The sequence below is a fragment of the Carcharodon carcharias genome, chromosome 12, assembly GCF_017639515.1.
Source record: "Carcharodon carcharias isolate sCarCar2 chromosome 12, sCarCar2.pri, whole genome shotgun sequence".
Classification (NCBI taxonomy): domain Eukaryota; kingdom Metazoa; phylum Chordata; class Chondrichthyes; order Lamniformes; family Lamnidae; genus Carcharodon; species Carcharodon carcharias.
In genome coordinates this window covers 64,775,936-64,792,504 of record NC_054478.1, presented here as the reverse complement: position 1 = coordinate 64,792,504, position 16,569 = coordinate 64,775,936, and the positions used below count along the sequence as shown (strand labels likewise).

Sequence of the window (16,569 nt, the reverse complement as noted above, 5' to 3'; positions counted from 1 at the left end):
AAATTTGTGAGGTGATACATTTTGGAAGGAGTAATTTGACAAGGAAGTATTCAATGAACTGCATGACATTAGGAAGTTCTGAGGAACAAAGGGACCTTGGCATGTGTGTCCCTAGATCTCTGAAGGCAGAGGGGCATGTTAGTGGGGTGGTGAAAAAGGCATATGGGACACTTGCCTTTATCAATCGAGGCATAGATTACAAAAGTAGGGAGGTCATGTTGGAGTTGTATAGAACCTTGGTGAGGCCACAGCTGGAGTACTGTGTGCAGTTCTGGTCGCCACATTATAGGAAGGATGTGATTGCACTGGAGGGGGTGCAGAGGAGATTCACCAGGATGTTGCCTGGGATGAAACATTTAAGTTAAGAAGAGGTTGGATCGACTTGGGTTGTTTTCATTGGAGCAGAGAAGACTGAGGGGGTGACCTGATCAAAGGTGTACAAGATTATGAGGGGCATGGACAGGGTGGATAGGGAGCAGCTGTTCCCCTTAGTTGAAGGGTCAGTCACAAGGGGGCATAAGTTCAAGGTGAGGGGCAGGAGGTTTAGGGGGAGTGTGAGGAAAAACCTTTTTACCCAGAGGGTGGTGACAGTCTGGAATGCACTGCCTGAAAGGGTGGTGGAGGTGGGTTGCCTCACATCCTTTAAAAAGTACGTGGAGGAGCACTTGGCACGTCATAACATTCAAGGCTATGGGCCAAGTGCTGGTAAATTGGATTAGGTAGGTAGGTCAGGCTTTTCTCATGTGTTGGTGCAGACCCGATGGGCCTAAGGGCCAATTCTGTACTGTGAGATTCTGTGAAATGCTCCCACCAAAGTGGATTTGAATGTGCTAGCTATTGTAGCTTAATTGAACCTAATCACGTGATTGCTCAATAAACACAGTCAACTGTGATATGTGCAGTTACCGGGGTGGCAACTCTCATGCAGAGAAGTGCGTCACGGAGCCTCCACCAGCAGGAGATGGCAGGGGAGAGCTTTGAGCAGGGGTTCCAGGCAGTCCCTGTGGGCCTCTTTGTTAAAGGGAGCAGTGTCTATGGCAGGTTGGGGTGCAGAACATCAAGGAGCAGGAGTCCAGTACTGGTGAGTCACAGCATTAAGGAGACAAGGCCACAAGTAAGGCAGCTCAAATGCTCTGGCAGAAGCCAGTGAACTGAGAAGTGGAAGTGGAGCAGGCATACATCTACTGAGGACCTAGGCGGACTGCCTGGATACCACCCAAGTCTGAGAGCTTTGAGGAGAAGATTCCTTTTGGGTCTGGGGACAAGGTAATCCGATTCACTTGGTCAAGGAAAATTAGCAACAGGATCTCCACCAACTGAACTCTGCTACCAGGCTGATTAAGATCAGGTGTTAAAACTCTCAACAGCATCCTAGTGCTATAGAGCATCAGCTGCGAATGTCCATTGTAATTGGATTGTTTGAGTCAAGCTTTTCCATTAATGTTTACAAAGACTTCATGGCAGTGGAACTGAGGATCCCTGTTTTATAACCTTTCGTGCAGTCTGTATGCTCGAATTTCGCAGAACAAATGAATCAAGAACATTTATTTACAGTCAACACATAATTAAGACTTAAAATTTAAATCTTTGTCTAAGTGTGGTAGCCACACCTTTGTGCACATAGCTGGGCATCCAAGAGCTTGTACACTAAGAGCTTCCATGACTTTGAGACCAGTCAGCTAATTTGCTGGAGGGATTTTAAAAGCAGATATTGAAGGAGCTGTGCATAGCACTCCAAAAACTTGGGTTCTCCACATATAAATATTAACAGTTGGCAACTATGCATTTATTTTGCAACTCTTCAGGAGGAGGAACAACATGGAAGGATGAAGTGAAAAGCATTATTTGAAAATTTGAACAGTTGCTTTTGTAGTTCACCACATCTCAAAGTGAGCTGTTCCAGCTGGTTGAAAGGATTGATTTTACTAAAACTGGTTGGTAAAACAGGATCAATGCAGTTTGAGATGATGACCAAAAAACATCACTGAATCAGTGAGAAACAACAATGCTATCTTAGCAAGCTACCCTTCATTTTTAAAAAAAATATAAAATCACAAAAAGAATAGCAGATGAGGGAGACAACGTGGTCTGTACAGCTCATCATGTATAAGGATTCCTCATCACAGTACTCAACTTCTTGTGGACAAATTCTACTTTTCTTCCACTAGATTAGCCAGAAAACCATTCCTGGTATTCATCATATTTTTGTGTGTAATGCTTCAGAATATCAGTTTTGAAGTTTGTTTCTTAGTTTGTGACACTAAGAATGGTTTAATTAGAAATGGTATACCAGATTAACCTGTTCTGTTCAACTTATCTCATATACCACATGGACACACTTCAAAAATATAACCAAGAATTGACAAAATGTTTGTGGTTTGCAGATTTCAGTACTACGCACTCATTAGACTCAAATTCATTGTTACAAGGTTGTGAAACAAACATATACGGCAAATAGTATAAACTCTACTTGGACATGTCCTAGAATTAATTTGCATTTCTGGTACAGATATGAAATTTAATCCTATTATAAATTAAAATGTGCATCAACAGGTAAATTATAATCATATCCTCATTCTTATGTACCTCTGTATATCCTTTATTGTAAAAACGTACTCAATGATCATGTCAGTAGAATTTTGCATCTTTCACTATATAACCTGTAGCAAACAACTTACCAACCTAAATAATATCACCTGTGCAGTACATGTTAAAATCAAGATATTGTATGAAGTTGAAATGTAAGAAATATTGGAGCTACCATACTGAAAAATTCTTACATAACATAACATCTTTTACATCAACCGTCTTTGATATGATTCAACATGCCAGGCTCATGAATAATAGGCAGATCTTTAACAGTTTCCTAAATTGTGTCCTGTCATTTCCATAAGAAATCTTTGTGACAAAAAAATCCATGTTATATACACATTAGCTCCCTGTTAGATTGAACATCTAGTCATGCTGCTAAATTCCTCACTGGCCCTGCTCCCAAGCTCAGTTAAAAATGCAGATTTAGCTCAACTAAAAACACACTGAACGGTTAGCACCAAACTACAGCTGGTTCACACCAGTGAAGTAAACGACTTGGCAGGTTTATAACCAATGTACACAGAACCCTTTCCGATACTACAAAAAATTTAGAATTTCCCAAAATCAAAGTCAAAAATTAGGTAAACAGCATTTGTTGTAAGAGATTCCAAATTGTGTTTTTTTTTAAATTGCCCAAGAGTTAAATCCTCTTTTACATTTTCTATTCACCAGTTTGGTAGGTTGGCAAACAGAGCAACAAAAGGATGACGTTTATTAAATTACTTGCGAGTGCAAGTAGCACAAGTGCAGACAAGTCAAGAAATTGTTATATATTGAAGTAATGAGCAAATTTATTACATCAATTGCTGGTAACTTTCTCAATTAATAAAATTAATCAAAAGTGTGATGCATGTTTAACCACCTAACTAATATAAAGTAACAATGAAAAATTGCATTGATCATAGCAGTGACCTATCTTTTATGTATTGAATAATTGGAAGCACTAAAGCCATACAAACGCTGAAGAGCCAAAATGAATCACTAGTTGCCCAATAGTGTGTATGAAGCAATTCGCTGAGGTTTAAATGTGGACAAAAGGAACTTTAAATGAAATGCCAATGTATGCCCTGGATTTCATGTCAGTGTAGTGCCCTCACATTGAATGCTTCCCTCGTCATTTGAGTACTGAAAGCCTGTTTGTTTTCCTGGCTCTTGTCAGCCTATTCAGGCCTTTCAATCTATAGATCGCAGTACGAAAAAAAAGAAGCACCTTATCAGCATGCTCCAGACCAGCAGAATTAGTCACATCCGCAAACAAAATACACAGCCATTTCAGTTATGGGCCTCACCCTCAAAACTTTATTCGTTTCAATGCAAACACCCTAAACAGTTTGACAGCAAATATGGATTTGCTGCATGGTGCATATTAGTATAAGTTGTGACTATTGTCTCATATACTTTCGGAAAATGAATTTTTTTTAAAATCACAGTACTTAGCCCTTCCTCCTGCTTTTCATCAAAGGAGGAATTCTGTTTCTTGAGTGTTAAAACTGAAATGCAAAGAAACTGATTATTTAGTTCGAAGGCCGACTTGTTATGGTATGAATTCCAAAAATATTTACATTTTAAGTGACAGTTTGAGCTAACAGTTTAATAACCAAGCTGCACTTGGAATTGCAATTCAATTTTGTGCTACCAAAAATTGACAATTCCACTTTACCCTGCATGTTTCCATATATAAATTAATTTAATTGAGGCCCATTCCATTGGGCAAGTAAACAACTCAGTGCTGATTTATAATCACTTCAACTGCTATGAATAGGAATGGCTTCATGAAAATTGTACCCAGCTGTAAATTCATCATGGCACTGAAAAGCTTAAACTCTGGAAAAAAAAGTTCTTACATATTGCTAAATATAGACCATATTGCATCCTTGAAATACTATGCTTTTACAAAAACTTCAAATTCACCATCATCATCGGCAGTGCCAAACACTAGATAACCACACCTATGGGAATTTCTGGTTTACAAGCCCGAAATTCCTCATCACAACATTTCTTTAAATTAGTAGTGGTTTGCTCCACCTTATTTAAACTGCTGTTAAAATTAGCTATGAATGTTGATGTTTAAAAATTGATAAAATATACAGTGGTATGGCATTTTTGTTAAGTTTCAAATTGTACAGAGTAAATAAGCCACGAAACCATAACACCCATGACTATCGTGCATTACAATAGGTCAATGCCACTTAATGTCCATTTGATCAAGTCAATTAATACAATTTATCCAATCTTTTCAAAAAAACACAATGCTCACCGATTTATCTTTACTTAATTTATACAACTTTTTCATGGCTTTTATACTTTGAGGTACTTTTAGTTTTTCTTGAAATAAAAACCATTTCTAAATTGAAAGGCCTTACTGAGGGTCATAATTGGAGATTAGAGCAACAAGACTTCAATTAACAAAATAATTTTCAGGAACTGGAAAAGTTATTAAGTACCAACAAGTCTATCCTTCAAAAGAAACCTCTACTTATTAATTCTTTACAAATAAATAAATAAAAGGAAAACATTCAAAAGTCTGACATACTGGATATTTCATTTGTTACTAACACATCTAATCACGTATTTTCTCAGAAGAGTTTTAAGAGATAGCTCTTCCCGTCTTTTGCAAGATCAACAACGATTCTTTTGTTTTAAACTGAAATTTTAAAGATGTAGCGAGTGCTTTCCCAGCTATGACTCACCACTATATTAGAATCACTGAAACTTGATTCCAGATGTACAGTGCTTTACGTTCAGACTGCCATTTTATTTCTGTGGAGTTTAAATGACAAACCTTACGGAGTGCGCTGTTTTAGATGTCCGTTTCTCTGCAGTATAGAATCATTGTGCGCAACAGATCTACACTATTCATTAAAATTAATTCTTTCCCCTTACTGGGACGCTTTCTTCACCATTTGCTGTAATGGAAATTCTGTTCTCGTGCATTCAAAGGGTTAACAGAAGGGGTCATTTCACAGCAATATACATCTCATGGTCTTCAAGTTTTCAGCCTTATGGTAAAATATATTAGTCCGGTATTCATAAATCAAATGATAAAAGCACAATTCAGGCTTTTCTCACTTTATACTTGAAAAGCATTGGACACCAGGAACTGCTCATTTTGCGCGTTAACATAATGGCATTCATGCTGCGGAGTATTAAACCGGAAATAGCCAAATCCATTACAACACTAATTGGCATTTAAACTAAATCACTAATCTGCGCATAGTCTCTGCAGACCTGTACGAAATAGCATAGTCCAGTCAAATAAGTCTGGAACTTGAATAAGTTGTATTTTCCAAATAGAAAGCTTTAAATCCCACCTGTTTGTGAGATGGATTTCTCACAGGATTGTTTGGAAAAATCATTCTTAGAAACGTAACAATTCTCCAAAGTTGTTAAGCAACAAACAGCAGAAGTATTCCTTTATGCAAAACGTATCTACAAGACGAAAAGTTAAACCATTTGAAGTACAATGCCAATACACGGACCGAAAACTCCCTCTGATTCCGTTGACGAGCGTACACCTTTCTGTAGTTACTTGTTGCCTATCAAATCAGTAAACTGCCAAGTTTTGTGACAATATAACCTAGTTTCAATTGCAACTTCATTGATCTGGTTTATGGTTCCCAGTAGCAATGGTCCCACCTACTGTGGCCTCGCCTACAGAAAGTTTAAAGATAGGGGTGTCAAAATACTAAGCAAACATCCAACACTTTTACTTTGTGCAATTTTTGAATTCGGTTTATTTTTCTTTAGCTAACTACTAGAAACAAAAATTGAATTTAAAATAGACATCTTTTAAAAATTACTTCTAATTTTTAGCTTATTAACTAGAATTCAGCCTGTCCTCTAAATAAAATGGTTGGCTCCAACATAAATACTTCGCATTCCAAATGCTAACCATCAGATCTTCCTGTGCTGCAAAAGGCAGAGTCAGAGTAGCCTATCAGAGCACACAAGCAAAGAAGCAGGATTTCAGTGTAATTAAAAGGAAAGTATATGGATCCATTTGTAAATATAAAAAATAAAAATCAAACAGAAAACGCAAATCTCTTAATCATTTGCTAATAAACATTTTTACTGGATGTCCTAAGCAACTGACAATACCACTAAAGGGAACGATTAAAGTAGTGACTGAAGGTGCATAATTCAGATAAAAATATCGAGCAACGAAAGATGAGGAAAAATATATGCTTTGATCCTAATCAAGTTATCACATTCGTGTAACTAAGATGATCTAAGATACTATAAACCACTCGCCAATTCAAAGCAGACAATTCTGGCTCTTTCAAGGTCCCACGAGGGGGCATGTCCACTACAATCTAGAAAACAAGGGCAGCAGATAGATGGGAACACCACCACCTGGAAGTTCCCTCCAAGTCACTCACCATCCTGACTTGGAAGTATATCACGGTTCCTTCACTGTCGCTGGGTCAAAATCCTGGAACTCCCTTCCTAACAGCAGTGTGGGTGTACCTACACCACAGGGACTGCAGTGGTTCAAGAAGTCAGCTCACCACCACCCACTCAAGGGCAGCTAGGGATGGGCAATAAATGCTGGCCCAGCCAGCAAAGCCCATATCCCACGAGTGAATAAAAAGAAGAGAAATGTTAAACATTCTGTGACCATGTGCAGCAGAGTAAATAAATCAAAATTCCCATTAGGAATATGGAGCACTCCACAATTATGTACTATTTCAAGGCTTAATGCTACTTGGTCTTGAAAACAATGGATCTTATTTCCTTTTCCTGTGATGTCAGCTCATTCTGTGTAGTACAAAATCATAATCTTTACTGCTGAGCAACCAAGCTTTTCTTTTTGTGGGCACATTGCAAAAATGTGATATAAACTGCTCCATTCTCTGTTCCTGTTAGGCTTTGTCCTGCCATCAATGTGGCCTTGTCTATCCAAAACTTTAAATCAAAGAAGGTTGAAATAAGTTTGTCTGAAAAAAAAATCACAGCTTTACTAGATTAATGTATTGTGTTTCCCCCTTAACTCATTAAAACTGAGGTTGGAGCCAGTACTTTCCTTTCTATTTTAATTTCACACTTAGTGGGAATCCAAAGAGGGGAGGAAACACAAGAATCACCAAAATTTCAAATTAATTTTTCTATTTTAATTCTTCACCTAAATACAATTTCCTGACTATATTTCTATGCTCTGGATCACTAGCATAAAATAAAATAGCTCAGAAGAAGGCCCTTTGGCCCATCATGCCAGCACCGTGTTTTTGAAAGAGTTATTCAGTAAGATCTGTTCCACCATTCTTTCACATGGCTCTGTAAACATACTTTCCTTTTCAAGTATATATTCAGTTTTATTTAGAAAGTTACCAATGAATCTGCTCCTGCCCTTTCATGCAATGCATTACAGATCTTATATTGAGCATAAAAAATTCTCATCTTCCGCTGATTCATATGCAAATTATCTTAAATCTGTGTCTTCTGGTTACTGACTCTCCTAATAGTTTTTTCCAATTTACTCAACCAAAACCCTTCAATATCTTGAACACTGTTATTAAATCTTCACTGATGCACACATATATATATGAGAAAAAAAATGAAGGATCAAATGGCTGAAGGGTCAGTTAATTTAAGGTAATTGGCAAAAGAAACTGAGGTGTCAGGGAAAAAGAAATTTATGTAACAAATGGTTAGGATTTGCAATGCAGTACCCAATGGGAAGGTGGATATAGATTCAATAATAGCTTTTTTAAAGGGAATAAATACTTAAAGGAGAAAAAAAGTAGAAATAGGGGGAAAAACAGGAAAGTGGGAGATCCAGAGAGACTTACTGGCTAGAATGGCTTCCTTCTGCATTGTACTATTCTATGATTCTAAGCATATCATTTTATTAATATTGAAAATTTTCAGTTATCAATTTTTTTGAATTTCAAGTTTGTTTTGTTTTATTCATTCACAGGATGTGGGTGTCACTGGCTGGGCCAGCATTTATTGCCCATAACAAAAACAGAATTACCTGGAAAAACTCAGCAGGTCTGGCAGCATCGGCGGAGAAGAAAAGAGTTGACGTTTCGAGTCCTCATGACCCTTCGACAGACCCTTGCCCATTCCTAGTTGCCCTTGAGAAAGTGGTGGTGAGCTACTTTCTTGAACCGCTGCACCCCACAGTGGTGTTAGGATGGGAGTTCCAGGATTTTGACCCAGCAAAAGGGAAGTAACGGCGAAATATTTCAAGTCAGGATGGTGAGTTACTTGGAGGGGAAACTCCAAGTGATGGTATTCCTATCTAGCTGCTGCCCTTGTCCTTCTAGAAAGTAGTGGTCGTGGGTTTGTAAGGTACTGTCGAAGGACCCTTAGTGAATTCCTGCAGAGCACCTGGTAGATGGTACACACTGCTGCAACTGTGTGTCGGTGGAAGAGGGAGTGAATGTTTGTGGATGTGGTGCCAAACATGCGGGCTGCTTTGTCCTGGACAGTGTCCAGCTTCTTCAGTGTTCTGGGAGCTGCACTCATTCGGGCAAGTGGAGAGTATTCCATCACACTCCTGACTTGTGCCTTGTAGATGGTGAACAGGCTTTGGAAAGTCAGGAGGTGAGTTACTCATCACACAATTCCTAGCCTCCGACCTGCTCTTGTAGACACAGTGTTTATTTGACTAGTCCAGTTCAGTTTCTGGACAATGACAACCCCTAGGATGTTGATAGTGAGGGATTCAGTGATGGTAATGTCATTGAAAATCAAGGGGCGATAGTTGGATTCTCTCTTGTTGGAGATGGTCATTGCCTGACACTTGTGTGGCGTGAATGTTACTTGCCACTTGTCAGCCCAGTCTGAATATTGTACAGGTCTTGCTGCATTTGTTCATGGACTGCTTCAGTATCTGAGGAGTTGCGAATGGTGCTGAACATGGTGAAATCATCAGCGAACATCCCCACTTCTGACCTTATGATGGAAGGCAGGTCAGTGATGAAGCAGCTGAAGATGGTTGGGCTGAGGACACCACCCTGAAGAGCTCCTGCAGTGATGTCCTGGAGCTGAGATGAATGACCTCCAACAACCACAACCACCTTCCTTTGTGCTAGGTATGACACCAACCAGTGGAGTTTTCCCAATTCCCATTGACTCCAGTTTTGCTAGGGCTCCTTGATACCACACTCGGTCAAATGCTGCCTTGATGTCAAGGGCAGTCACTCTCATTACACCTCGGGAGCTCAGCACTTTTGTCCATGTTTGAACCAAGGCTGTAATGAGGTCAGAAGCTGAGTGGTCCTGGCAGAACCCAAACTGGGCATCTGTGAGCAGGTTATTGCTAAGCAAGTGCCACTTGATAGCACTGTTGATGATCCTTTCCATCACTTTACTGATGATCGAGAATAGACTGACGAGGCGGTAATTGGTTGAGTTGATTTGTCCTGCTTTTTGTGTACAGGAAATCTCTGGGCAATTTTCCACATAGCTAGGTAGATGCCAGTGTTGTAGCTGTACTGGAACAGCTTGGCTATGGGTGCGGCAAGTTCTGGAGCACAAGTCTTCAGTACTATTGCCAGAAAATTGTCAGGGCCATAGCCTTTGAAGTATCCAGTGCCTCCAGCTGTTTCTTGATATCATGTGGAGTGAATCGAATTGGCTGAATACTGGCATCTGTGATGCTGGGAACCTCTGAAGGAGGCCAAGATGGATCATCCACACAGCACTTCTGGCTGAAGATTGTTGCAAATGCTTCAGCCTTATCTTTTGCACTGATGTGCTGGGCTCCTCCATCATTGAGGATGGGGATATTTGTGGAGCCTCCTCCTCCTCCTGTGAGTTGTTTAATTGTCCCCTACCATTCATGCCTGGGTGTGACAGGACTGCAGAGCTTAGATCTGATCCGTTGGTTATGGGATTGCTTAGCTCTGTCTATCACTTGCTGCTTATGCTGTTTGGCACACAAGTAGTCCTGTGTTATAGCTTCACCAGTTTCACAGCGCCTCATGGATGCCCAGTCTTGAGTTGCTAGACCTGTTTGAAATCTATCCTATTGAGCACAGTGGTAGTGCCACACAACACAACGGGGGGGTATCCTCAATGTGAAGGCAGGACTTCATCTCCATATTGACTGTGCGGTGGTCACTTCTATCAATACTACTATAGACAGATGCATTTGTGGCAGCCAGATTGGTGAGGATGAGGTCAAGTATGTTTTTCTCTCTTGTTGGTTCCCTCACCACCTGCAGACCCAGTCTAGCAGCTATTTCATTTAGGACTCGGCCAGCTCGGTCAGTAGTGGTGCTACCGAGCCACTCTTGGTGATGGACATTGAAATCCCACACCCAGAGTACGTTCTGTGCCCTTGCCATCCTCAGTGTTTCCTCCAAGTGATGCTCAACTTGGAGGAGTACTGATTCATCAGCTGAGGGAGGGCGGTATGTGGTAATCAGCAGGAGGTTTCCTTGCCCATGTTTGACCTGATGCCATGAGACTTCATGGGGTCTGGAGTCGATGCTGAGGACTCCCAGGGCAACTCCCTCCTGACTGTATATCACTGTGCCATCACCTCTGCTGGGCCTGTCATGCTGGTGGGACAGGACATACCCAGGGATGGTGATAGTGGTGTCTATAAGGTATGATTCTGTGAGGATGGCTAGGTAGGTTGTTGCTTGACCAGTATGTGAGACAGCTCTCCCAATTTTGGCATTAGCCCCCAGATGCTAATAAAGAGAACTTTGCAGGATCAACAGGGCTGAGATTGCCATTGTTGTTTTCAGTGCCTATGTTGATGCCGGGTGGTCCATCCAGTTTCATTCCTTTTTTGTTCCAACCAAGTGGTGGCTTGCTAGGCCATTTAAGAGTCAACCATGTTGCTCTGGGTCTGGAGTCACATGCAGGCCAGACCAGGTAAGGACGGCAGATTTCCTTCCCTGAAGGCCAAATGGGTTTTTACAAAAATCTAAATGGTCATCATTAGACATTTAATTCCAGATTTTTATTGAATTCAAATTCCACCATCTGCCATGGCAGGATTTGAATGCCAGTTCCCCAGACAATTACCCTGGGGCTTGGGATTACTAGTCCAGCGACAATACCAGTACGCCATTGCTTCCCCCATCTTATCATTTACCTGGAACTTTAGCACATGTTACTTTCTCCAATAGGATGATAGCCAAAATGTCCACTGCACATTTCAGGATATCTATATTAATAAGTAGAAAAAGCGAAGAGGGGAAAGAATCCTAAAGTCTGCCTATTAACAAAAACAACTTATATCACCTTTAATGCAATGAAACATCCCATGGCCATTCACAGTATGACACAGCCACATAAGGAGATATTAGGTTGGATTACCAAAAGCTTGGTCAAAGACATAGGTTTTAAGGAGTGTCTTGAAGGAGGAAAGTAAGGTAAAGAGGCAGAAAGTTATAGGGAGGAATTCTAGAATTTGGGATTTAGGCATCTGAAGGCTTGGCTGCCAATAGTGGAGCAATTATAATTGGGAATACACAAGAGGCCCAAATTACAGGAGCACAAATATCTTGGACAGTTGTGGGATTGGAGGAATTTAGAGAGGTAGGGTGGGGAAAGGCATTGAGGGTTTGAAACAAGGACAAGAGTATTAAAATCAAGGTATTTCTTGACCAGGAACCAATATAGGTGAACAAGCTCAGGGGCAATATGGGAGCTGGTCTTGCTGTGAGACAGCAGAGTTTTGGATGACCTCAGGTTTACAGAAGGTAGAATGCAGGAGACCAGCCAGAAGTGTGTGGGAATAGTTGAATCTAGACGTAACAAAGACATGGATGAGGGTTTCAATTGCAGATGGGCTTAGGCAGGGCAAAGTTAGAAGTAGGTGGAAAAGTCAGTCTTAACGGTGGCACTAATATGAGGTCGGATGCTATCTCAGGATCAAATATGACACCAAGGTGTCAATGCCAAGATACCAAGGTATGCAGAAGCTTCTGTCAGAATAGTTTGCACTTCTACACAAAAATTGTGATTTTCCATTCTGTGCCTTTCATGATGATCAACCCATACAGTTACTGGGATTTAGTGAAATTTAAATAAATTTAGTATTTCAGTGAAAAGTGCAAGAACCCTCGTGATGGCTTAGTACCCCACTGACAATCAAAAAATGTCTTCAGCCATCACATCTCTGAATTCTAAAATTATATCCAAGCTACTGTGTATATCTTTCCTTACCTTCAAATGCCTCCTCAAAATTTACTATTTTGACCACAGCTTTTGTTACAGCTCTAAGTCCTGCTCAGTTTACATCTCCTCCCCCACCACCCCCCACCTCTGCCACCACAACTCCAACAAAAAAGGGGCTTCTTGTGAAGTTTCACATTAAAGATACCATCAGCTTAATTTTGTCGTCCTATCACTGTGGCAGTAAATCCACTCAAATGCATGCTGGTTGTGCTAACAGTCTGAGAATTGGTCCCTCCCCCTATTGTGTGAGCTACCTATTAACATATTTGTGCTATATTTCCTCTGTCGTTTAGGATTATGTTTTCATCTATGCAGGGATATCTGATGCAGCTGCTTTTGTGCCTTAAAATAAAACTTTAAACAGAAATTTTTAAACAAAGAAGCATTCTAGGTAAAAACGTTTTAAACCCAACAGTGAAATGTCTGAAGGAATTACCAACTTCCCTTCATTGCTGTCTTCAGTTAGAGTGCCTTGGAATTGATGTTAATGGAAGCTCAGCAAAATGCGGCTGCTATTTTCAATATGAGTGGCACACATTTCAAAAGGTTGCTGTAAGAGCGCACAGAGGTGGCAGAGTAGCTCTTAATGTGGTGTCCCTTGTGAGGGCAGCTGCACAGACTCTGAGGAAGTTTATCAAGTTAAGTGTACCCTGCATTTAACTGTAATGATAAAAAACATTGCCTCAAACAGCATCTTGAACGCAGATGCATGATTATTACTTGCAAATCTTACAGCATGTTGCTATTATGAGAAAACCTATTTTAACAACAACTTGTATTTATATGGTGCTTTTAATGTAATAAAAACCCAGAGGTGTTTCACAGGAATGTTATCAAAAAATTGTGACAGCAAGCCACTTAGGGAGATATTAGGAGAAATGACCAAAAGTTTGGTCAAAGAAAGAAATAGATTTTAGAGAGAGGAATAGGAAGGGAATTTCAGGGCTTAGGCCCTGGGCAGCTGAAAGCATAGTCACCAATGGTGGGGGAATTAAAATCGTGAACACCAAGAGGACAGAATGGAGGAGCGCGGCGATCCCAGGATTTGTAGGGCTGGAGGAAGTTCAGAGGTGGGGAAGGATAAAGCTATGGAAGAAGTTGAGTGCAAGGATGAGAAATTTAAAATTAAGGCATTGGTGAACTGGGAGCCAATGTTGATCAGTGAGCACATGGATGATAAGCTATCAGGACTTTGTGCGAGTTAGGATACAAGCAGTAGAGTTTTGGAATGAGTTCCAGTTTAAGGAGGTTGCAAGATGGGAGGCCATCTAAGACTGTTGGAATAATTAGGTCTAGAAGCAATGAATGAGGGTTTCTGAGGCAAATTAGCGGAAGCAGGAGCGGAATCAGGCAACGTTACAAAGGTGGAAGTGCTGTAGGCAGTCTTGGTGATGGAGCAGATATGTGGTTGAAAACTCATCTCAGGGTTGCAAATAATCTGGTTCAGCCTCAGGACAGTTGTCAGGAAAAGAGTTGGAGTCGAAAGGTTGCTTCACTTTCCATCTACTAAGGGAACCTTCAAAAGATTCCCACACGTGTCTGAAAACTTTGACACACTTGTGCAGCTTCCAACAACAGCTGTTTGCATACAGCATGCATCTTGTCTGCACTTCTCAATAGTCAGCTTTTCACAAATGTGTTTCTGCTTGTAGGAGAAAGATATAATAGATGGGAGTAAAGAATAATTGGGTGTGGTTTCTTATCCCTAACCACTCTGAAGGTAGTGATCCAAAATAGAGGAGGTACATATTCCATAAGGAAATTAGTTTAGGCCATACAACAAATTCTCGCCCTGCTCCAGTCTAATACCCATTATTAATGCTTATCTTATTCTCATTAATCACAACCTCAGGCACTTTTCTTTCCAAACCTTGCATGCATTACAGTATCTCAGTGCATTATATGTTTTGTTAAAAACATGTGTTGCTGACACCAATGTAAACATTGTTCCTCTTTTGTTTCTAAAGGCGGCCCAGAGGACCCGGCAACATCAGCCACAGGAAAAGGTCATCCCAGCATTTTACAGTAGGCAGTCTCACTCACTTTACCTTTTGCAGGTACCAACACAAGCACGATGATACAAAAGCAAAATATTGCGGATGCTAGAAATATGAAATAAAACAGAAAATGCTGGAAATCAGCAGGTTTGGCAGCAGCTGTGGAGAAAAAGTTAATGTTTCAGGTATACTTTCATCACTGACAATATGATGTTCATACCAACAGTCCTATTTACTTCCAGACATCCGTTGACACAGTAATCATGCCTTTAAGAGTAAGTTACAGCGTGTGTGATGTTTCAAGTGGGTGGTATACACCTGTTCCTTAGCAGAAAATGAACACCCTGTGGTTGGATAATCATGACCTTACCATCTTGAGTAAGCCAACATTTATTAATTGATCTCATGTGCACCAGTGGCCTGAAGAATCTATAGTGGCATCATATGCTGTATATAACAATCTTAATTCCATTTCCATTCTCTTCTATGCAAGAAGAGATGATATTTTATGCTGTCTCTTAACAATAGCCAAGGTAACACTGAGAATTCAATTATAATGGGGAAAGAAATTATACCTATGCATGATACCATGTAATTCAAACATTCTGTATCACGTGACTATAGACTTCTTAAGCAGTATTTGTTTGGTCATGGTAAATAACTACTTACTAGGCCTCTGTTCTGTCAGACTGCTTGACTAGCCTCTAGTCCCAAATGAGGCAAAATATCCCACAATTAAACACTGAGAAGACTGATCACTGGTGTGGATTTTCACAAGGTCATGGAGAATCCTTGGAGACTCCAAAATGGCAGGCCGAACTTGAATTTGGAAGTCACACCCCCATTTCTGATAGATCCTATTTTTGCTGGCAGGGGAAAGGGGATGGGGCATGATTCGTACAAGGGGAACCCAAACTAGGCTGGGCTATTTCAACTCAGAGTTCAAACAGACCCCATTTTTGCTGTCGAAAGGGCCTTAATCCACAGTGTGGGAATGACAAATTTTTAGACTAGTTGTAAATGATCTTGAAGAGTGGATAAGGTCTGTGGAACTGTCAAACTGTGACATTATTTAAATCCCCAGAGTTTTTAAAAAAAATAAGCTGCCTGAGTCAGAGAGAGTTGAATAAAATCTGTTCAAGCAGCTACAATAGCTGTTTGTTGACCTTAACTCAAGGGCTATCATTATTAATGCTTGCCTACTTTCCATATCTAATCATTATCTCAGTAGGGGATCCAAAGTTCACAGTTTGATTGACAGTCCAAAGAAGTTATTAAAGGACTAGCTGTCTTTGATGTAGGGTTATGAATAGAAATTAATTTGTTTTAATATGGGATTAAATATTTGAGGGGAAATAAATGTTTTGAATGGGCTTTCATGAATGGGAGTATGGCTCTAGAGGTCTACCCATGGTGGATACTGGGTGAGTTGACATGAATGGTATAAGGACAAAGGGTGGTGGTTGGGTTGGCATGAGTTGGCATGGGGGCTATAAGGGGCCATGGGGATGGTGCTGTTAATGAGTTGGCATGGAGGAACTGAGGGCTCATTGAGGGTGGATTGGGCATAGCTTGGCATGGTGGGTAAGAGGGGCCACTGGGAGTGGGTGAAGGGGCATAGGCTGGTTGGCATGAATGGGGATGGGGAGTGGGGGGGTTGAGGATTGAAGTTTAGAGTGCCTAATACAGTTAGGCCCTACTTAACGTCGACTCGCCCAATGTTCTTTCACTTGATAAAGTGGTGTCAATATATCATTTAATGTTGACAGTTTCACTTTAATGTTGTTTGTCACTGACTTACTTTTCTGTGGCTTGTCTGCTCACAAGATCTTTT

General features: G+C 40.5%; 1 protein-coding gene across 8 annotated transcripts in view; it reads right to left on the bottom strand.

The window, feature by feature from the left end:
* LOC121284762 (RNA-binding motif, single-stranded-interacting protein 1-like) overlaps positions 1–16,569 on the bottom strand; it is a 293,402-nt gene that overhangs the window by 263,587 nt on the left and 13,246 nt on the right. Inside the window, exons 1-2 of one of the 8 annotated variants that reach the window (XM_041200345.1) lie at positions 5,904–6,232; positions 4,026–4,082 (exon numbers count right to left, since the gene is read on the bottom strand). The exons of 4 other annotated variants lie outside the window; for them this stretch is intronic. Coding sequence is in view for 1 of the 4 variants with exons in the window: in XM_041200343.1 (XP_041056277.1) it covers positions 5,904–5,948 (45 nt within the window). In the remaining 3 variants the exon portion in view is untranslated. Of the gene's footprint in view, positions 1–4,025; positions 4,083–5,282; positions 5,742–5,903; positions 6,233–16,569 lie in introns of those variants that run through there. 3 more of the 8 variants (XM_041200343.1, XM_041200346.1, XM_041200344.1) reach the window with 3 other exon arrangements.